Consider the following 22,825-nt stretch of genomic DNA (forward strand, 5'->3'; position numbering starts at 1 on the left):
TGGATCCGGTCACTTAGAGCTGTTGTTCTTGAGGGGGCTTTATTTATTTATTTATTTATTTATTTAAGACAAGATAAGATGGAAGTTTATTAATCCTTAAGGAAATTCTTTTTCCATAGTCTGCTTCAGTGTACACAAGGGAAATAAATAGAATATTAAATATGCTATATATACAAAATGTCCAAAAAATGTGCTTGAAAATTAAGATTATATTGAACATGATGTGACGTTGCACGTTTTGTTTGTTTATTTGTTGGTTTGTTTTTAAACTTGCCAAAAAGATTCACAGGGCATCTCATTGAAACTAGAGCCATGCAATCTTGCATTATGAAAGAAAATTCACATTAGTGAGAGATCTTTCATTTCAGGTGAATGCAAACGAAACCTCTTGGTTTTTTGTTGTCCAGGTCAGGTCAGGACTCGTCCACTTCAGGTTGTAATCCTTACAACAGTTCCTGAAATACTCAGCTCAGCTAATCTTGCACAAACAACCATAATAATGATTGATGAGAATTTTAATTTCTGTATTTGCAGTAGCTTATGCATTACACTTCTGTTACATGATTGGCTGATTTGGCAGTTATTCCTAATAAAGTGGCCGGTTTGCACAAGGTTTGTAGAATATATATTATCTGTTTCGAATATCAGATTTCTAAGCCTGGAGTAGAATTTGGAAAGACTAAAACTACATTGCCGGAAAGTTTGTGCCCATTCAGGTCTGACCTCTCGTCGTCATCGTCTTTTAATGAGCAGCTGTCAGGGATAAGGGCTGCTCCAAGGTTTTGGAAGGACACTCAGTTTGTCTCTCTTACTTTTTATTGGACAGACTGTGTGTACTGCTTTTTGTTGCTCCGTCTGTGTGTTGGGAATGATCTGGGTTTGAGTGTAAAGGATTTACAGAAAGTATAGTAAAGACGAGGTGTTTCCCAACAGTGTTATAATACGACACATAAAGCTTCATAAGATGGTAGAGCAGGGATCAGTTTGAATACAAACTCTCTCTCTCTCTCTCTCTCTCTCTCGCTCTCTGTCTCGCTCTCTGTCTCTTTCTCTCTCTCGCTCTATCTCTCTCTTGCTCTCTCTTTTTCCTTCTCTATCTGTATGTCTGTCTGTCTACCTCACTCTTTTTCTGTCTTTCTCTCTCTCTCTCTCTGCTTTTGGGAATCTGGATCCAGAATGCCTGAAATTTCGCCTGTCTGTCAGAATTACACATTCACAAATTTATAAATTGCTAAAATTTAGTTGAGAGAGAAAGTGTGTGTGTGTCTTAGAGAGATAGAGACAGGGTGTGCAAGTGTGCCAGAGACCTTGTGTAGTGTTTGTGTGTGTGTTTGAGACTGACTGACTGAGACTGTGACTGTGTGTGTGTGTGTGTGTCTGAGAGAGATGGAGACAAGTGTGTGTGTGTGCCAGAGACATTGTGTAGTGTGTCAAAGAGAGATGGAGAGAGAAATCATCACTCCACCATCTTAAATACAAAATTAAGAAAAAACTTTCAGCAATTTCTGTTCTTAAAATCTTTTATGCAGGTATTATTGTTACCACACAGTACGTATATTTGCTCTACTTCACGTTTCAGGTCAGAATAAACGCCTTAAAAGTTTCTTGTTTCAATCTTTCCTCATGATTTCCGTTTCATTTCCAACAATCAGTTGAAACACCTGACAAATAAAACTGTTCTTCTCCTCAGCAATGGCTGATCAGGTTATACTTTCATTTACTTAAACTTAAGTTTAAGCTTAAGTTTAAGTTTAAGCTTAAGTTTTTTTTTATATATACACTCATACTCTCAAGCTGATGCTAATAGGATTAAACTCTAAATTGCAGGATTTTTGTCCTTTTGTGCCAGTGATCTGCAGGCAGTGCTGACCTTCATATGTTTTAAACAGAGAAGCACAATCGACAGTAATACTAGCCTTCGCAGATGAAAAAACTCCCCTGGGGAGATGTCACCACTTCACTTTTCCTTGTACTGAGGGGTGATTTATAGGTCTTTGAATCTCTGAAAGTGTCCAGACAAGCTGAGGGAGCCAAATATATCTTTTAACATAACAAGTGAATGGACAAACTTTTGGACTTCTTTTGAGGATTAAGTAATTCAGTAAAGTGCAGCGCTAGGCGATTTCAGCCGAAGCAATGACAGAGAAAGATGTAGTCTCTCATCCTTGTGATTGAGGTCACCTGAAATCATTGCAGAATTCATTATATATATTTTTCACAATATACATAAGACGCACAAACCATGCTTTGTTTTTCTTTCCCCTCATTAGAAAGTGCACAGATATAGTCACCGTACTCAACTAATAATAAACATGCTGAATCTTAAGATTTTCGACAAGCAGAATGCCATCATTTCAAGAGCTAATTGCTTCCCCTATGGATTCCCAGCCTGAGCGAGTGGAGTCGAGCCAATGCCTTGCATAAGTGTGGTATGGAGTCGTCATGTGATGATGATGATGATGATGATGATGATGATGATGGAAGTGCAGGCACTGGAGCATGGTGCAAACACCCATAACTAAGTCTGACCTTTAGCCGCATCCTCCATACTCTGTGTTTCCTCAGCCGGTCATGTGGAAAGGTGCAATCCTGAAACAGGAGCTGGGTAAATTCCACACTGGGTGAACTTATTTCTGTCTTTAGAAACACAAGCAGGATTACAGAATTTCATGTACACATGAATGGAGTTGTGTTGAACAGGCTTAAAATCTTTTGTCTGTAAACGCCTGCACGCATCAGTACCAGATTTCCTCCACGTTCAGTTTACTGATGGTTGAAACCAGAGCCGAAGCCTGAGCTTTTTTGAGGTGGCATGCTTCAAACGTCAAAAGAACTGAAGAACCAATGCTGATGACAAAACCTGAAAACCTCAGCATCTTTCTAGAACTCTCTGGACCACTAGGGGCCACTGAGTTGTTTTGAACACGTGGTGATTTTGAGTGTACTTTGTGACATTTCAGTGATGTCAGACCAACTGTGACCTAGTTTTACCTTTTGCCTTTTGGGTATATGTGGGTTAGAAGCCAGTCCATTTTTCACTGATGTTCCATAGGATATAGAGATCAGGGCGGTCCAGTCTTATCCGTAAGTATGAGTGCATGTTTAAATTCCAATCCAACAGCAGCCACATGGACATATTGTTCATGTTGTGTGAAAATATCTAAACGCTAACACTGTCTGTAATGCATGCTATAAGGCACTAGTGGCCATGTTGAAGTAAATATGTATTCAAAACCTACACAAATATAATATTGTACAGTGGAACCTCGGAACATGAATATCCTCCCTTATGAATTTTCGCCTGGCATACGAATGAACCGAACCAAACGCTGGCTAAGTTGCACATACATCCAGGAGCCGCTCAAAACCTGCCAAGGGTGAAGCCAGCCGAAACATGTTTATGAATTTTACATCATTTTTTATATTCAGTCAGCGAAAGCGGTTTCGAAAGAGTCAACCCACAATACCAACGTTACCTTCGGCATGTGTTCAAAAGCTAGGCGATTTTCTGGGCGTTTTGTTGTTGACCGATTGATGGTGTGGGTGGTCTGTTGTATTTTTAGCCCAAGCTTGGTGGCACGACTTCCTGTGAGGAGCCTTGACATGGAATGCTTGGCTTGGGTCAGTTCTTTGTAAGCAGCCATACAGTTTACATACACTTCATATTGGGAATATTGGTAATATTTTTGGGCGACTGGAACGGATTATCTGCATTTACATTATTTCTTATGGGAAATTTTGTTTTGTAATACACACTTTCACCTTAAGAACTCGCCTCCAGAACGGATTAAATTCGTATGCCCTGGTGTCACTGTATAATCAAATTATTGGAAACATTAAAAAATAATCTGCGCCCCTCATAGATAATAACACCTCAAACTGTTACTGTTCTCTGCCAAGTGTCTTAAATAAACCTTTGGAGATTTGTATAAAACCATGCAACTGATCATGAGGTACGTCTGCTTGAGTAAATTATGTTCAACCTTGCTAGATCTGACTGGCGTGTGGCAGATTGGTTTCGAGTGGTTTGGAAATCTTAACAAGTTGTTGTTTAAACTGTGCTGAATATTTTGACACGGATTTTGTGAAGGCCAAGTTTCGTAGGAGTAGTTCACCAAAGTAGGTTTCTCATATTATGCAAATTAACTTCGAGTCCTAGAGGGAAGAGTGAAAGGCAGAATGAATCAGTGGGGGAAATTTTTCACTTTAATAAAACTATTTTCATGGTACAACTCAAATGGGTTCATCTCTCGTAACTGTGCGGTGTGAGGAAGCACTGCCTGCTGACCAAGTTTCATGTCTGAGACTCATGGCTTGGCCTGCATAATGAGTTTTAGTGAAGTAGAAGAAGAAGCACAAGAACAGAAAGAAGAGGATGAACAACAACAACAGGAGGAAAAGAAGAAAAAGAGGAAGAATGGGAAGAGGATAAACAACAACGGGATGACGAAAAACACCAGCAACAACGGGAAGAAGAAGAAAAACAATGGGAAGGAGAAAAACAACAACAATGAGGGGGAAAAAAAGAAAAACAATGGGAAGAAGAACAAAAATGACAACTAGAAGAGGAAAAAAACAACAATGGGAAGAAGAGAAAAAAAACAACAATAATAGGAAGACGAAGAAAAACAACGGGAAGACGAAGAAAAACAACAACGGGAAGAAGAAGAAAAAACAACAATAATAGGAAGCCGAGGAAAAACGACAACTAGAAGAGGGAAAAAAAACAACGGGAAGAAGAAAAATAAACAACAATAATGGGAATAAGAAGAAAAACAACAGCAGGAAGAAGGAAAAACAACAACAACAGGAAGAAGAAAAACAGCGGGAAGCCAAAGAGAAACAACAACAAGAAGTGGAAGAAGAAGAAAAACAATAACAGGATGGAAAAAGAAGATGAACAACAATGGGAAGAAGAAAAACAAAAACACCAACAACAACAGGAAGAAGACAAAGAAAAACAACAACAGTGGGAAACCAAAGAAAAACAACAACAACAATGGGAAGAAGAAGAAAAACAACAATAACGGGATGGAAAAAGAAGAAAAACAACAACAGGAAGAAGGAGAGGAATAAGAACAAGAAAAATTGAGAAGAACCAAGCAAAAACGGTTATCCATGTTCATTGCTTGGAAATAATAACACAAGTTAATAGTCGTCAAAGACCCAGGTGAAAGAACTGATCATGGAAACGGCTTTGACTCCCGCATTGTTCGCATATTTGTATCACATTCCTTCTAAACACATTTTGCGGTACACGGTAAAACTCGACATGGTTTGGAGGCTTATTTTTCTACAAAGCTTGTTTTGTAACAGAGCTGGTAAACCTTTCAAATAGAACAAATAACCAGAGCAGCAGTGTTCGTGATGAAAGGGGCATGAAGGAGAGAAATGTAGTGTAGGCTGTAATGATAGAGCCAAGGAAAAAGCACACGAAACAAAGGAGGTGAAATGCTTGAGTTTTCCATTAAAGGGGGTTCACGCTGCTGCTTCGATGAATGCCAGAAAGCATACACACAAAAGAAACAGAAGTTGAGCTGATACCACGTATCGTGGTGTTGGCAAGCGTCAGATATTTGTGCTTTTTCGCCCGATTTTGATATCTGAATATTTGTAAGCGTTAATGAACGGATATTCATTTAATCATCTCCTATAGTGTGTAATCATGTAGCATTTTTCCACTGCAATTATTTTTTTCCTCCTCTCGCAGTACCGCCACATGTCCTTATGGGTTTGACAGACATAATATAGAAAAATTACCAATAGAAATATTAAAGCGCTGCTGAATGTCAGCTTTACTGAATGACGGCTCAATGTTTCCGCCTGCAGCCGTGCAGAAGCAGCTTGCGCTTTGACGCCGGTTTAAATTCATTCTTTGTGATGGTTCTAGCTGTGATTCTCACCAGAGTATTGAACTTCATGCACATGAACAGCCAGTCTGTCAGTTCAAATATTTGCACGTTAGATTTTTTTTTTTTTTTTTTTTATATAGCAGTGAATGAAAATGAAAAGGAATAAATGAACACTCCATGTGAGAGCATCATGTTGCGGTTGTAATGTGCTTCACAGGAATCATTTGTAAACCCGTGATACCTGATTTGTGTTAATTGCAGTTTAAGACTGTTATCTTAAACGCTTAAAAACATGTTACTTGTCTCCTTTTGTCCTAAAGACTTCATGTAGTGTTTCTCTCTGCATCAAAATACTGAAGGTTGTGTATTTACAGTATATGTGGCCATTTATTTAGCATTGGTTTCTGGCATTTGGCAATCACCTTTATCCAGAGCGACTTACATTTTTATCTCATTTTATACAATGGAGGGTTAAGGGCCTTGCTCAGAGGTCAAGCAGTGGCAGCTTGGTGATCCTGGGGTTTGAAATCACAACCTTTCAATCCAACACCTTAACCACTAACCTATCACATCTCCGACATTCTCACTCACCAGTTTCCTCTTAATCCTTGTTTACCTGTGCAACCTTTTCCATTGCCAAATCTCCATGTTTTTACTTCAAAGAAATTATGATGCTGTATAATCCACGTTTTAAGCAAACTACTGTATTTTGTAAAGAAGCTCAAGAGTTTAGTGTAATTTCCAGCGCCAATTCCACCTTCCACAACCTTAACCACTAGAAAAAGAAATTAGAAGTAGCCTTTATTTATAACATACATTAAAGCACAGTGAAATTCTTTCTTCTCATATCCCATCCTTGGAGGTTGGGGTCAGAGCGCAGGGTCAGCCATGATACCGCGCCCCTGGAGCAGAGAGGGTTAAGGGCCTTGCTCAAGGGCCCAACAGTGGCAACTTGGCAGTGCTCCAATCTTCTGGTCAATGACCCAGAGCCTTAATCACTTGAGCCACCACCACACTAAGCTACCACATCCCCACCTATAGCATTACAAACCCCTAAATAGTGATTCTAGTATAAATGTTGACATCTTAGGTTGACATAATATTTTAATACTTTTGCAGGCTTTTCAAATACCCATAAATACCACTAATTTGGACCAGTAATTGGCAGTAGGAGATCTCGGAGTGAAAAAATAGCAGCGATTTAATTGGATCCATTTGCAAGCTGGCGTTCAAGTTCCTTGCTCAAATGTTTTCACTTTGATTGACAATTTCACATGAATTAGGAAAACTAAAAGGAACACACAAATGAATGTTGTTATTAACATTTATTTTATGAATAAGTGCATAGTTGCCTATTTTTTATTTATTTATTTTTTTAAACTAGCAGGTTGGTCTATTTTCTCCCCCACAATACCGTTAAACTACTTGATGTTATAGTGCTTTATTTCTTTCCTCTATACAGTTCCCTTACTTCCTCATCTGCTTAAACAGATCAGCTTCTACACTTTCAACTTTGCCTCTTGTACCACCACCAACACGTCAGCTCTTAGAATGCAAACTAGCTGAAGCGAATATCTGTGAGTTTCTAGATATATTGCAATTTTAAGCTTCGAGTTTAATCCCGTTTTTATTCTGAATTTCTATATCATTTCTTCTTTATATGATGTTAAGTATTGCTGGAAAAAAGACAAAGGGAACTTTTGTAGTGTTGTTTTAAGAGCTAGCAGCAAAACTTGACTGTTTATGTGACCGCAGTTATCGTTAAAAATGTTTAACGTCCACCTATTACAAAAAACACCAACTGCATTGCCAATAATGGTGGTGTTAAAGTATTAGACAGACATTAATTTCTCATGGGACTAATAAAAACACAGCACCAACAATCGATTCAGCACTAGAATCACAAACCATGTTACAAATATTCAATAGAAACATATAACATCTCTCTTATGGTGGAAACACAAAGTCTTTTAAATACAAAGACTGAACAGTCAGACTAGCTTGACTTCTGCTTGTCTTTATCTTCCCCGGCAACGTTGATACTCTTCGTCTGTCTCTCTGTCTGGGGCTAACAAGTACAAAGGACCCTCATGTCCAAATATGGGCAGCTTGGGCTTGGAAATGAGACGAGGCAATGAACTGGCACTGCTTCTATTCATAACTCGTCAAACCTTCACAACCCCATGTGCTGGTTATCAGCAGTCCAGAAATGGAGCAGCGACTCTTAAAGACCTTGAATGACCGTGAAATCAGTGCTGATGTGCAGATTTCTAAAGAAAATTGTTTGTCCGGTGTTAAAATTACTATTATTACGATTATGTTGTTCTGTTGATACAGATTTCACACTTTATGGGGATATTATCTAATCAAGCATGTTGGTGCAGAATGTATAAAAGAGGTCATGTTCTTGTGCATTACTTCCCCTTTCTTCAAGTGGCGCTTGAAATAAGTGTTGAATTTCAGGAGCTGTGAAGTTATTCAGTGTACACGGTGACAGGTTGAAAGGAATGAAACCGTGACTGACAACTGCTAGGCATGTTACTGAATTGAGTAGGACTTTTTTTATAGCGATTAATTGGAAAGTGAATTGAAAACTGATCTGTCAAGAACAAAGAGTTTGCTTCATTTCCGTTTAGTTCCATACATGCATGGGAGATTTGGGGGCGGGATGCTAGACAGGACTGACATTTAACCAAAGACTTGCTCTGAAAATTAACCCAGAATTATATATTAACTCAGACACTTTTTTTTTCCTGACTCTCTTTTTCCTAATGCTCTTTGAAGTGTGTCTGAGATTCTGCACCTATTGCAGTAAAAAACCTGCAGAAGCAACCTGGGAACCTGAGAACGAAATGCCTAAAGCATTTATGCAGAGTTTCTCGAGTCAGTTTGTTTACTTTATGTAAGTATTACATCAGGGAACAAGCTGTTTTGCACCACAGTTTGCTAATTACTAATTTCCACCTGCAATCCCTGTGCAGGTGAAAATAAAGATAAATAATAAATGGAGAGAAGTAAGGAATAAAACACTTGGTGTGTGTGCTGTTCTGGGAAAAAAATCAATAGTGGGGTGTGATGTGATATAGAGCAGAGTTACTCTCATCACCCGGAAGCTGCTTAGTTTTTTAGTGAGTCTGGGGGATAATAAATAAATCAGTTTATATATTTATGAGCCAGGCCAAAAGTGGGACGTCTGACTTTACATGAACATGAATTTAATATGGAGTTGTCCCACCACTATAACAGCTATAACAGCTTCAACTCTTCTGGGAAGGCTTTCCACAAGGATAAGGAGTGTGTTTATGGGAATCTTTGACCATTCCACTAGAAGCGCATTTCTGAGGTCAGTCACTGATGTTGGATGAGAAGATCTGACTCAGTCTCCACTCTAATTCATCCCAAAGGTGTTCTATACGGTTGAGGTCAGGACTCCACACCAAGTTCCTCCACACCAAACTCTCTCATCCATGTCTTTATGGAACTTGCTTTGTGCACTGGTGTGCAGTCATGTTGGAACAGGAAGGGGTCATCCCCAATCTGTTCCCACAAAGTTGGGAGCATGAAATTGTCCAAAATGTCTTGGTATGAAGCTGAAGCATTAAGAGTTCCTTTCACTGGAACTAAGGCGCTGAGTCCAACCCCTGAATTCAATGATCTGGAGGGGTGTCCCAAAACTTTTAGCAATATAGTGTTTATATAATATAGTGTCTATGTAAACAATTCTATGTTCATTAAAACAATGTATTATAAGCTCATTGATTATAATCCTCTGATTTGAGCTACAGCTGACATCTTTGTTAGAGTTTAAAAAATATATAATTCTATATTCTGTAGTATCAGGTTTTTAATATTTGAATTTTCCTGATCTTTTTTTTTTTATATTAAATAATGCATCAAATACCACCATATGTAGCTTTTATCCTTTGCACATATTCAAAGTTAAAAAACAAAACCTTGTCCTCTCTAAGGAATCTATAGCTACAGAGAATAATAAATAATTAAACCCGTCCTTGATCTATGCAGATGTGTAGATCAGTGCATGTGTGACGAACGTGACGCATTGGCATTGTAGATGCTGATCTGCTGCAGATGAAGCCCATGCCTTCAGAGCTTGTGTATACTTTTCAACCTGCTCTCCGATCCCATGTTTAGACCAAACGAAATGCTCATACCTATAAATGGTCTTGATCAAAGGTAGTGTTGTGCTTTAAGGTGAACTCTCTCTGACTATTTCTTTCAGTCTTCCTTCCATTCAGCTCATAAATAGTCATGGAGCTTTTAGGGAGACCCTCACAGATACCCAGGCGCTGTGAGTTTATCCAGTCCGAGCACCGAGTGGCACATCTACAGCAGACAAGTTGCCTGTATAAGGAGATTATCTTGGCCGAGGTGGCTGTCCTGATTTAGAGGTCACACACAAACACTGCACTTGTATACTTCCCACACTGCTCCGTGATAAATTCTGCCTCAACCAAGCTTCGCTAAACACTGACATGAAGCGTGAACTTCATGTGGAACCATCCGGAACTAGTTCATCTGTTAAAAAAAAAAAAAAAAATGGTCATTTTTCTCAGAGCATTTAATATCTACAACACTCGTTCATTATCTGATTAAGTCGCTCAGGCGAATAGTTTCCAAATCATGTGGTTTTTAAATTGTTTGTGTGGCTCAATATTTAATGGAATAGTGGTTGTAGGATTTATGTGGTGTTAGAGTTGAAATAATTATAGGTCAAGTGTTATGGTCAAATGTTTTGAAATAATTTTTCTCCAGAAGTCTGAACTCAAAGCCTTTTTGCTGGTCATCTAAAACTTTTGCCCTTTGATCTGTTTGGCTGAATGAATCGCAGAAAGCATCTCAAATAGACGGACAGACGGTCAAGCAAACATTGCAGCGATTTAAAACCTCTTTCGATGGTCCAGTGAAAGTACAGTGGATGTTTTGATAACTGGATTTTGATTTTTAGCCGAATTGATTCAGGTATCAAACATTTTGAGTGTGAGATAATCGTACTCATGTCAGTGTTTGCATGATTGCAAAGATCTTTTACGATTATTTCTTTCTCAACAACATGATCCCAGTAAGGATTTTGTAACAGGTTGTGTGCTTGGAGGAAAGCCTCCAAATACTTTTCTACAGTCGTAATAGTAGTCGTCTTTCCATGTTGTACATCTTTGTCTTCTGTCATGATGTAACTGTGATCAGACATTACTACTGCAGCTCATTTCAATTTTTTGTTTTTTATTTGCCATTGCCACTACAGCATTTTTAGCCGTTCTGTGTTATCATACGCCGTCCTTCAATTAGTAGATTTTAGACAAGCGTCATTGCAGCACTTTAAGGCCATAACCCCATGTTATCATCATTCTAAACCCTGCTTTTAAAATCCCAAGCTGAGGAACGGTTCACACTTGTAATTTAGAAGTGAGGTTTTCAAAAATTTTTACCCAAGGTCGTAAAACCCAGCTCTGACACAGGATCAGCATGGCTTTTCCACTGTTAACTCCACATCGCGGTGTTAAACGTGTACAGGTGCTAGAATACTGCGGCTCGAGGCTTAGCAACAGAAAAACAATCCAAAACGTTGTACAGTTACAGAAACCTGTATATTGTGTAAACAGTATTGACAAAATGTCAAATGGTGACTGAACTTGTCAACTGGTGCAAATGGGATACGGATTTATTTTTACAGTTAAATCTGGACAGGGCAAACTGGATGAGTCAGAAACAAAAGAAAAGAACTTGGAGGAAGTTGTATATTAGCAAATGTCCGGTCAACTACATGACAAATATAAATAGGCCAAAAATGATTAGAAAGCTGTGTAGGATAAGAATTCCTGCTCAGACCTGTCCTTGTTTCCCCCCGATGTAAAAGCATGAGACGAGCCGTTATCTACAGTAAAACTGCAGCCTTCATTGTTGGATTTATCCAGTCATGGTTGTCGATGCACAAATATGTAAATAAGAAGGTGGTTAATCCAGGGTTTAGGAATGTACAGCCTGAAACGTTAGATTATGAAGAGTCAGGATTGATTGATAACTCCGGTTGAATTATGAGAAATTTCAAACACAAACCCAGGACTGTGTTTACAATCACCAGGGAATTATATCAAGTGTGAAAAACCTTGAGATTTTAATATACATTTTTTTTTTTTTTTTTTTACACTTCCACGGAGCTGGACTAAATCAGCCACCAGTGAGAACATCACTTTAAAGATTCTAAGACCTCTGGTCTTTACTCCTGACCTAACATTATCCATAATGATGTGTGATAGTAACAACAATCAGGCTAAACCTACAGTGTAAATCCAGCTTTAGCTAGAAGGTATGACTCTTTAAGGCAGAATTATTTTTCTTTCACACCTGGGTCCTCACTCTGGAATGTGGCCTCGGCATGAATGGAAGGTCCTTTTTTCAATGTTGGTGAAATTATAATCACGGTTTATGAAAGTGAAGGTCAATTTAAGTTCCAGTTAGTTAGAGAAAGAAAGAAAACTGGTTAAAACCTGATTTGTCATTTTTTGGTTGCATCCCAGAAATCAGGCACCATGACATTGGACAGGATTTCCCACAAAGCCAGCCACAGAACTCTGCTTTTTAAACGAATTTCTTCTACCTTCTGTATTTCTGACAGCAACCAATGTAACAGTCGAAAAATCTTAGTATTCTAGGAATCTCAAATTCTCTTTCATCAGAAGCCTGTTGACAAAAGCAATTATTCTACAAATCGCAGTCTTTTTGAAGGTAAGCCAGGTAGTTCCCCCGTCTTCTTCTGTGACCGAACCTCTTTACCCTCAGAGTTTTGTTTCTGTTGTCTGAGGGTGGGAGTGCATTAGAGAGCACTTTTATCTCATCTTTCATGAGATCTTTTCTCATACAAGCTCGGGTTTGATCACCTCACTTATGGATTTGTTTGATTGAAGAGCTGAGCCCGAAACTTTTAAGACAAAACCGCAACCACGTGAGTTGATTCTGAAATGTAATAGGATGCTGCATTTCACTCATGATGCACTTTATGGTATTATTTTTCATCGCCTTTTTTTTTTTTTTTTGGAGACACGCCATGTGTCACGAGCAGCTCTTTCAAAATGAATCCCCAGTAGGGAGTCAATCTAACCACATAAAACAGCTCTGAACAGGTGCTATCAGCCTGTATTTACACACACACACACACAAACGCACACGCCGACACACAGACACGAGCATTAAAACACCCAGACACGGCAGGCCGAACGTCTGTGCCTCGCCCTTTTCATGAAAGGGAAATGGGCATAGTGAGACGTGACTGGTTTACCGAGCATGACAGCCAAGGGGAGGACACTGGGGGGGGATGCTGGGAGGTTAGTGCCTGTGTAGTGCTGCCAAACTCACAGTCTACGGTCCACTAATAGCCTGGAACAATATATCCAGAGAGTGTCCGCCAATCTCTGGTTCTTTTCTGCTCGCTATCTCTCTCTCCTCAAACTGGCCAGGTCAATCAAGTGGATCATTCCTCCTTTCATTCATGAGTGGAATTGTTCAATGACTAAAGCCTTATTCGGACTGGATTCGTTTTACACAGGGTAACGAAATTAATACCAGAGCATCTCTGGGGACTTTCTGTCCGAATCAATCATGTTAGTAGTTTGTTGCATGCGCATTCTATATTTTTCCCTTCATTAAAATAAGCAGTAGAAATAAATCCAGGTAGTATACACAGACCAGGCAAAACATTATGACCAACTGCCTAATATTATGTTTGGTCCCCATTTTGGTGCCAGAATCCGTCATTTACTGTGTAGTAACACCTTTCTATTTGAGCAGCAGTAGCTCGTCTGTTGGATCAGATCACATGGGCCAGCCTTCGCTCCCCACTTGCATCAATGAGCCTTGACCGCCCATGGCCCCTTCACTATTGTTCCTTCCTTGGACCACTTTGGATAGATTCTGACCACTGCAGACCAGGAACATAAGAGCTGCAGTTTTGGAGATGCTCTGATCCAGTGGTCTAGCCATCACAATTTGGCCCTTCGACAAACTCGCTCAAATCCTTACACTTGTCCATTTTTCCTGCTTCTAACATCAACTTTGAGGACAAAATGTTCACTTGCTGCCTAATATATCCCACCCACTAACAGGTGCCATGATGAGGAGATCATCAGTCTTATTCACTTCACCCCTCACTGGTCATAATGTTATGATCGGTGAACATCCTAGCCATATTAACATGTTGGTAAAGATTTCATTATATCTCAGTGTAAAAATCCAGATCTATCATATACACGACATTTAGAAGGAGAAGTGATGCTCTCCAGTGTTTTATCGAGCTCCTAGCAGATTATCATGTTATCTGACGTACATGTTGTAGTCATGTGACCTGCTAATGATCAAGAGCAACCTGTGCAGCTACGTGCTCTGCAGCGAGAGATTATAATAAAGGTCAGCGCAATCAGTTGATGTTAAAATGTGGTGTGTGTTGTGTGGAAGGAATTTTTAGTGTAGGGTCCATGCATTTCCCATCGCTGTGTCTCTGAGTTGTATGTTCTGCTCTGGTTACATTACAGAGCACACATACATTAATTTTCTCAATTGTTTTGTTATTGATACAGTCTGCTTTTGCTTTAATGGCAGCATATACTCAACTTTTGTTGAGTATATGCTGAAAAACAATGTTTTTGTTTTTTTTGTATTTTTTAAGAAAATCTAAGATCTATTATATAACACTTAATAGTACATAGTGAGTGAGATGGTGTGTGTGTCGGGGGGGGGGCAGAGAGACAGAGTGTGAGTGAGTTTGTGTGAGAGAGAGACAAGGTGCGAGGAGTGAGTGGGTTTATGGTTGTGTGTGAGTGTGTTTGTGAGAGAGACTGTGTGTGTGTGACAGAGTGAGAGTCAGACAGTTTGTGGATGTGTGAGTGAGACAGACAGAGAGAGAGAGAGGGTGTGTTTGTCTGTGTGTGAGAGAGAGCATGAGAGTGTGTGTGTGTGTGTGTGTGAAAGAGAGAGAGTGTGTGTGTGAGAGGCAGAGGGTGTGAGAGTGAGTGGGTTTTGTGTGTTTGTGAGAGTGAATGGGTTTGTGGATGTGTGAGTGAGACGGAAAGAAAAGGTGTGTGTGTGTGAGAGAGCGCTCAAGAGTGTAAGACAGTGTGTGTGTGTGTGAGAATGAGTGGGTTCGTGAATGAGAGAGGGTAAGAGTGTGTGAGAGTGAGTTTGTGGATGAGTGAGACGGAGCGTGAGTGTGTGAGAGACATAGAGAGTGTATTTTGATGTCACTGTGTATCCATGTCTGTATGCAGAGTAATTAATAGTGATTACGTCCAACATCCAGCTCAGATGTTGCTTTACAGAAACAATAAAATAAAGAAATGCAGATGGGAAGCGCACTAAACACTTCTATTTCTTTTCACTGAGTCCTAAAAGTCATCTCTCTGTGCTAAGTGATGGCACTCAAACCAAGTGCATATCAGCACAGAAGGTCCACAGCTCTAGTAACTTGTTTTAAAGTGGATTAGATTTGACGCCATACTTCAAAGAACAAGTCGATCCATCCGAAACTTATCTGAAACGCTAAGCGCCTTTTGGGCCATCACCAAAAACGTAGCTAAACGCCTAATATTAGAGGTTCGCGTTTGCCAGAGAACATTTTATCACAACCTCGTGTGAGATTATAAGCACAGCATTACCCCAAAATGTCATTTCTTTCTGCTGGCTGTCAGCTCCTGTAATGACGGATTCATCACAGGCCTTCGTTCTAATTGCAACACGCCTGAGGTGCTTTTCTTTAGTAGGCGAGAAGTGTCAATTCCTGATTAGTGTAACAAGAACAGTGTCAGCATGAAATCAAGTGTGATTGTGGATGTGTGCAGGAGGGAACAAGCTGAAGAACCAGCAGTTCAGGCTGACCTGGGCTTGGATCTCTCTGGAGAGAGAGTATTACATGGTGGATGAGGAGACCAAGTTCTTGGAGGTGGTCTTGAGGCGGAGGGGTTACCTCGGCGAGACCTCGTTTGTCAGTAAGTGAACTCGCCGTTTTATCCATTATTAGCTTAGTTAATGAACTATGAGCCATTAATATTGCGTTCTGTTGCATCCATTAGACATTATATACATTACATCATTCATTATTTAGGATTTATTTATGATTTATGTGCATAATAAATCTTCTAGCAGCTTATTAAAATTCAAAAAATGGGTTCTCAGATCGTTGATTTTGTGTAAAAGTGCAACAGTAATTATTTATATTTACTTATTTGTATTGATATTGATATCTTTAGAGATTTAGATTTATATATTTTGATATTTCTATTTATTTGTTTGCACATTTTATTGTATTATTGTTAATAGCTCATTCACATGGACTTGTGTAAAGGACGTTTCACACAATCTAAAGCAAATAAACAGATTTTCTTTTTTGTTTGTTATTTAACAAAGAAAAACCGAAAACATTTCCATATTGACAATTTATGTAAAAGTTTATGGAAGGAGTCTCCAGTTTCATTGATTTGTAACAGGAGCATTGTCTTGTGTGAATTTGTAACTCCATTGACCACCAAGCTAGCACTGCTGGGCAATTAAAAAAAAAATTAATTATATAGATATTTAAATAAATTCTTTGCATTAAATGATAAATTTGAATGGATAAGGGCATCTACAAAATGCTATAAAAATTCTATAATATGAAATGTAACTAAATATTAATAAAACATGATGTCATTGATTAATAAATGAGAATTTTAATAATTGTAATATTTCTTAAGTGATATAAGTTGAATGATGCAGTTTAAGCCATGCGGATATAATCCAATTACCCAGAATAATACCAATGAACCTGAGCACTACTTCTATTAAATGAATTTCTTCTGAATTTCTTTGGTGGTGTTTGGTTAACAATTTATGATTGATTATAAATATTGCTCGAAAGTTATTATTAGGTTTATTAGGGCAGTGGTAGCTCAAGTGGTTAAGGCTCTGGGTTGTTGATCAGAAGATCGTGGTTCAAGCCCTAGCACCACCAAGCTGCCACTGTTGGGCCCTTAAGCAAGGCCCTCGACCCTCCACCTGCTCCAGGGGTGCTGTATCATGGCTGACCCTGTGCTCTGACCCCAACCCTCTAAGGATGGGATATGCGAAGAAAGAATTTCACTGTGCAGTAATGTATATTTGACACACACACAACTTAACCTTACATTTTCAGCTTTATATTTGACATGCGTTATAAGATGTTATGAATGTATTGATAGCTCTAGGATCTTTTGGATGGTTACAATTTCAAGCTTTCTAAAGAGGTTCTATTTGAAACCTTTGAGCATTCCCAGAGGAAGCCACTCCATAGAACTTGCCTTTTTTCATCTACTGGTGAAATGTCTATTGCCTTTTTCTGAAAGGTCACTGACTTGAAGACCTGGGACTCATGAAATGGCATTTTTATGTGCTTATCCAGTTCCTAAGCTCTTTGAGCTACTAGTCAGACTGGGTTCTCAGGGTTAGCTTCCTAATGGTTCTTCTATGGTGATTAAACTTAACCTTTTATAATGATTGAACTTAAAGAATCTTTAAAAAATGATTAACCAAAATCCTTTTTTCTTAAGATAGTCTTTTATTTGGAAAATAGGGAAAGATTTAGCCATTTCTCATCCATGTTTAATTGGCTATATGATTGAAATTGAAATTGCCAGGCAATGTTAGCAAAAGTGAAATATTGACTTGAAACAAGAAAAGATGCCAGCTGCTAGACTGGCAAAAAATAGCCTCATTACTGAGCAATTTCTCCCATTGTCTCCTAATTATAGTAATGGCAACAGCTAAAGTGTAGTGTATATGTAGCGTTTCCTCTGAAAAGTGTTTAATTAGATGGATTCAGTGATTTCTTCTTCTAGTGAAAACCGCAGAGTATATGACATTTTCTACCATCTGGCGACATCAGGGATAACATAAGATTTAATATCCCCTAGTCGCTACACTTAAAAGGCACAAACAACTTTTTTTTTTTTTTTCATTTCCTGAACCTGGAGTTATCTTACATTGTCTGTAATAAAGAGCTGAATGTTAAACCGTAAATATAAGGGAGTGCTAAGCAGCATGTCCCCTGGGTAGGCGATGCTAATGACCCAAGTTTCTCGGGCAGAGGAAAAGAAAGTCTGGGTAAAAGGACCAGGCGCTGAACACTCTGATTCCCTCTGGAAAAGAGTGCCTTACTTAAGGATCACAGAATAAAAAAACAACTTTCCTCATTAGGTGTATCTTATGGGGTTTAGAGTGTAGCTTATGCTTGTCAGCTTTGACCTGACAGACTCTTGCTGCTGATGCCACTGCTCAAATGACTTATTTGTGCTTGTTTGGATCTATAGGAATTTTAGAGCCAACAGAGCGTTTTTCTTTTCCATGAAGAGACAAGATATAATATAAGCTCACTACCTAGGTCGCAGACACAAGTATAGTGCTTGAATTCATGACCTTCTGGTCAGTAGCCCGGAATCACCATTTCAGCAAATCATTCATTTTATTCACCGACCATCCAAAACCAAAAGAAGGTTTAGTTAGTTGCTGGTTTGAATGAGCGGATATTTAGAAAGTGTGAAAGTCTAAAGATATACTAGACTGCTTTTAAAATCTCTAGTGCAGTGTCGGGGAAAAAAAAAGAACTTCTTTTATCCTTACCGAGTTGTAGAATAATGAGTCGGGATAGGAGTGGGAATGTTTATTCAGTCAAAGTTGAAAGAGTTTGAGATTAAAGGTCTTAACCTCAGAAGTATGAACTGATCAAATAAAAACCGAAGGCTCTTTAGAAAGTCTGAGCAAGTAGCCCATTAAATTTCAATTTGGGTGGACACACAGGGCCAAATCTTTGCATGCAGCTGTGAGAAAATAACAATTGGTTCTTGGAGCAGGTCTGAATCTTCAGCACCTCTGCAGGTAGCCCTGCACTTGTTCTACTCGGGTTAGATTTACCTGCCGATAATTCTTTCCACTGCTCTGAATGGAAACCGGGATTGTTTATTTTTAAACCTTCATTGACCTGCTGCTTGCCCCTCTGAAGTTCTCCTGCGGTTCTCCTGCTGTGAAGAAGATACAGTTTGAAAGCAGTCATTTCCTCTTTCTCTTCAAACAGAAGACTTTTTTTTTTTTCCTCCTTTTTTTTCTTTTTTCAGGCCCTGTTGGGCTAATTTAGTTTTATCCAGGCACATGTGTGGGCAGATAGAGGCAGGACTCATCCTCTCTCCCGTGTCTGTTTTTCCATATCAAAGCATTTTTTTTCCCTTTTCTTCAAAGTATAGGTTCTCCGTTTTTTATTTTTTTTATTCTTTTTTTTCCCAAATTCTTCGTGTGCAATAGCATAACAGTACGCCTCCTAAATTTCCTGTCTCTCTAGCAACCCTCTCTCCTGCCCACGTTCTGTCCTTCTGAATTAATTTCAGACAGATAGACCCATGTCTACTATATGCTATTCATTTATTCAACTTTTAAATTGAAGTTTACTTGTTTGTGTTTTTGTAAGTGACCATTGCTGTAGGCTAGGCAACTGATTTAATTACCACAGAGCCCGTGCTGTGCATGGTCGTGCCAGCTGTCGGAGAAAGCTTGGCACCTCTGCCATGATCCAGCTGGCACGACTCAGCCTTTGTCAGTCGTCCATGTTCACCAAACCCCAATGGACATTCTCGTTCAAATACCGACCATTTCATTTTGGGTTCTGGTGCTTTGGCCAGACGCTCAGCACTAGCCTTTAGAGATCAGTTAGTTTCCCTCTTGCTCTCTCTGGTTCTTCCTTTGACGCAACAATATTTTATAGCAGATGTTTGTCCTCAGGGCTGTTGTTAATTTACCAGGAGAAAAAAAATGGACTAATTCTTCCAAAACAAAATTGTGATGAAACTTCATTTTGCAGTATGTACAAAAATGAGTACTGTTGACTAATTGTGGAACCCATTCATACTCACTATATCCTTAAAGGCATTGGAACTAAAGATGGCACAGCGGAGAAAGACAAAGATTTTCGTGGCAAAGCCCAGAAACAGGTCCAGTTCAACCCAGGCCAGACCTCTGCCACCTGGAAGGTACGGATCCTCGCTGACCAGCTGTACGAGCAGTCAGAAACCTTCCAGATTGTCCTGTCCGAGCCTGTGATGGGGGCGCTCGAGTTCCCCCAGATGGCTACAGTGGAGATAGTCGACCCTGAAGATGGTGAGCTTCCAAACTATTTACCTTTTTTTTTCTACTTTGCATTGACTGATTTTAGATAATTATCTCCAACTTATAAACATGTCTGACAGAATACCTGAGACCGTAATTATATTTAGCCTTTCACTGTGTAGATACGGTGACATTTTTGTAAAACCTCATCAGCATCTTATAATGAGTTTTTGTCTGAGTCTAAACAATGTTGCTCCCTGAATAATTTCCTCCCAAAATAGCCTTTGTGATCTTTTATTTTTCCAGTTAATAACTTCCGTCTTTAAACTTTTAACTTTAATACGAAAAATAGACAAGGTCCTAGAAAAGCACTATTCTCAGACAGCAAAAGACAACTTCCTAATCTGTGTAATGACTTCTTTTTTTTTTTCCTTTTTCTTTTTCCCTCCATGACCTTAACAGTTCTGTGAGTTTGGATGTTTTAGAGAGTTAAAATCATAACTCCTTCACAGCTCTATGCAGTGTGGAAATGGCAGGCATTAGACAAAAGAGTATCATTAAAGCTCGATTATGAATAAACTGAATCAGATACATGCCTATTTACTTAATGCTTCAGTGTAGAGAAGTGTAAACAGTTCTACTCTTTATAATTTGGAGCACTAATTAAGCTTCTTGGTGAACATTGAAGGATTTTTTTTCCCCCTTTCTACATAGAAAAGAGTATAGGTTTGCTGGTCAGATAGCATTGTGGCTACGGAAAAAATGCGTTTCTTATGTCAAAAATATTCTCCTTTTGTCATGAGATTGAGGTCAGTCCTCTAAGCCTTCCATGGCTTAGAGTCTAAGATGGCGAAATAACTCCCTTCCCAGTTAATCAGAGTGACACCTGCCAATCCTGAGTGGACACAGACACATAGTGCTCTCCTCTGGTCATCGCCAGGTCAGAATCTTGCAATATCCCTGCACAACTCTCTGATCTCCCCTTTGGCCACTGCTCGCAACCTTGGTGTAACTGTGGACATTCAACTGTCCTTTTCCTCCCATGTTGCTAACGTGACACGCTCATGTCGGTTTCTTCTCTACAACATCAAAAGGATTTGGCCATTTTTATCCACACAGGTCACTCAGGTGCTTGTTCAGTCTCTTGTCATTTTGAGACTGGACTGCTGCAGCTCTCTGTCCAAAAAATGGATTGCTTAGAAACTACTTAGAAACCAGGGAGATGTATTTGGACTGGAATTACCACAAACACTTTTGCACTTCATCAAATCTCCATCAGTGAACAGCAAGACTGACATCATGTCAGAACTAGAATTAATGTCCTGGTTACACAATTGCACTTTTTGATCATATAGTACACAATTAGAGAAGGAAAATTATTTAGAATCTCTCAGGTGTCAACCAGATGAAGATGAGGTTCTTTTTTGAGTCAAGATTTCTTCCTCATATCATCTCATGGAGGTTTTCCTCACCACTGTCGCTTCTGGCTTGCCCATTGGGGATTTATATCCTAAATTTATATTCTTCTTTAAAGCTTCTTTGTCAGAATATGGCATATCGCTATACAAACAAAACAGAATTGAATTGTATGGAATGGAATTTTTCCTGTTAGCAGCTGTAGAATGATAGGGGAGAGCGAGCTAGTGGGTGGGAAACCATAAATATTTTTCACCAAAATAACTCAAATGTTTTATATAATTTTGCCTCCACTACCTACCTGCAAGCAGTGTGTTGAATAAGAAGCCAGTTTAACAAACAAAGTGCTAAAAACCTGGCTAAATAAATGTGCTTTCCTTTCACAGTTGATGTCCGGCTTTTCATTTTCGTTAATAAATAGATACAGGACATGACAATAATCCTAATCGGTTCACTTCACAATTAGATAGAGGCTGGTAAAATGTCTGTGATGCTCCTGCACTGCATTCTGAATGAAATCTGAATGAAAGAGATGATGAGACAAACATCGTTTATATCAAGGATCCTGCAGATTTCATAACTATATATAGAATATAAAATTGCCATGACACTTTATAGTATAAACAGTGGTTTGTGTTTAAGTAGTTGGTTTAAAATATCAGTGGAATCTCCAGTAGGCTCATTTGAAGTCATGGTAGTCCATGCTGTCTTTAGGGGAAATTAAATCATCATTTTTAAGTCTGATTAATTGAGGTGATAAGGAAGCGGTTCTCGTCTCATATAGAGAGGATAGATGTTCTTTTCTTTTTGGCTGAAAGTGATCAGATTAGTGGTGGAACAGGCAAAAATACTGAAGAGAGGGTTGGAGAAAATGATGGAATTAAGAGTTGGAGCCTTTCAGATTATAATTTAACTTTTACAGAAATAGTTACACTAATTGCAGAGCACATATTAAAATGTGTTAAGTAAACTGCTTCTGTATACTTGACATAGTTTAAATTAACTGACGTGAAGTGCACTTGACCTTGAGTTTATCATGAGTATGTTGTGTATGCCTTAATTTGGCCAAATCTGGATGGATGGATGGATGGATGGATGGATGAGTGGGTAGGTAGGTGATTGCATGGATGGATGGGTGGGCTGGTGGCTATGTAGGGTAGGTAGGTGATTGGATGGATGGTTTGATAGGTTGGGTAGGTAGGTAGGTGATTGCATGGATGTATTGATGGATGGGTAGGTATTGGATGGATGGATGGGTTTGCGTAGGTGGATGGATGGATGGGTTTGCGTAGGAGATTGATTGGATGGATGGATGGATGGATGGATGGATGGATGGATGGATGGATGGATGGGTAGGTGATTGGTTGGATGGATGGGTAGGTGATTTGGATGTGTGGATGGGTGGGTAGGTGATTGGATGGATGGATGGATGGATGGATGGATGGGTA

At 39.1% G+C, this 22,825-nt stretch overlaps 1 protein-coding gene across 1 annotated transcript in view; it reads left to right on the top strand.

Annotated features, from left to right (window-relative positions):
• The window catches only part of frem2b (FRAS1 related extracellular matrix 2b), a 111,643-nt gene that overhangs the window by 35,816 nt on the left and 53,002 nt on the right, over window positions 1-22,825 (top strand). The window contains exons 3-4 of the mRNA XM_058413307.1: window positions 15,698-15,844; window positions 19,782-20,012. Of these exons, the coding sequence (XP_058269290.1) occupies window positions 15,698-15,844; window positions 19,782-20,012 (378 nt within the window). The remainder of the gene's footprint in view (window positions 1-15,697; window positions 15,845-19,781; window positions 20,013-22,825) is intronic.

The sequence above is a fragment of the Hemibagrus wyckioides genome, linkage group LG17, assembly GCF_019097595.1.
Source record: "Hemibagrus wyckioides isolate EC202008001 linkage group LG17, SWU_Hwy_1.0, whole genome shotgun sequence".
NCBI lineage: Eukaryota > Metazoa > Chordata > Actinopteri > Siluriformes > Bagridae > Hemibagrus > Hemibagrus wyckioides.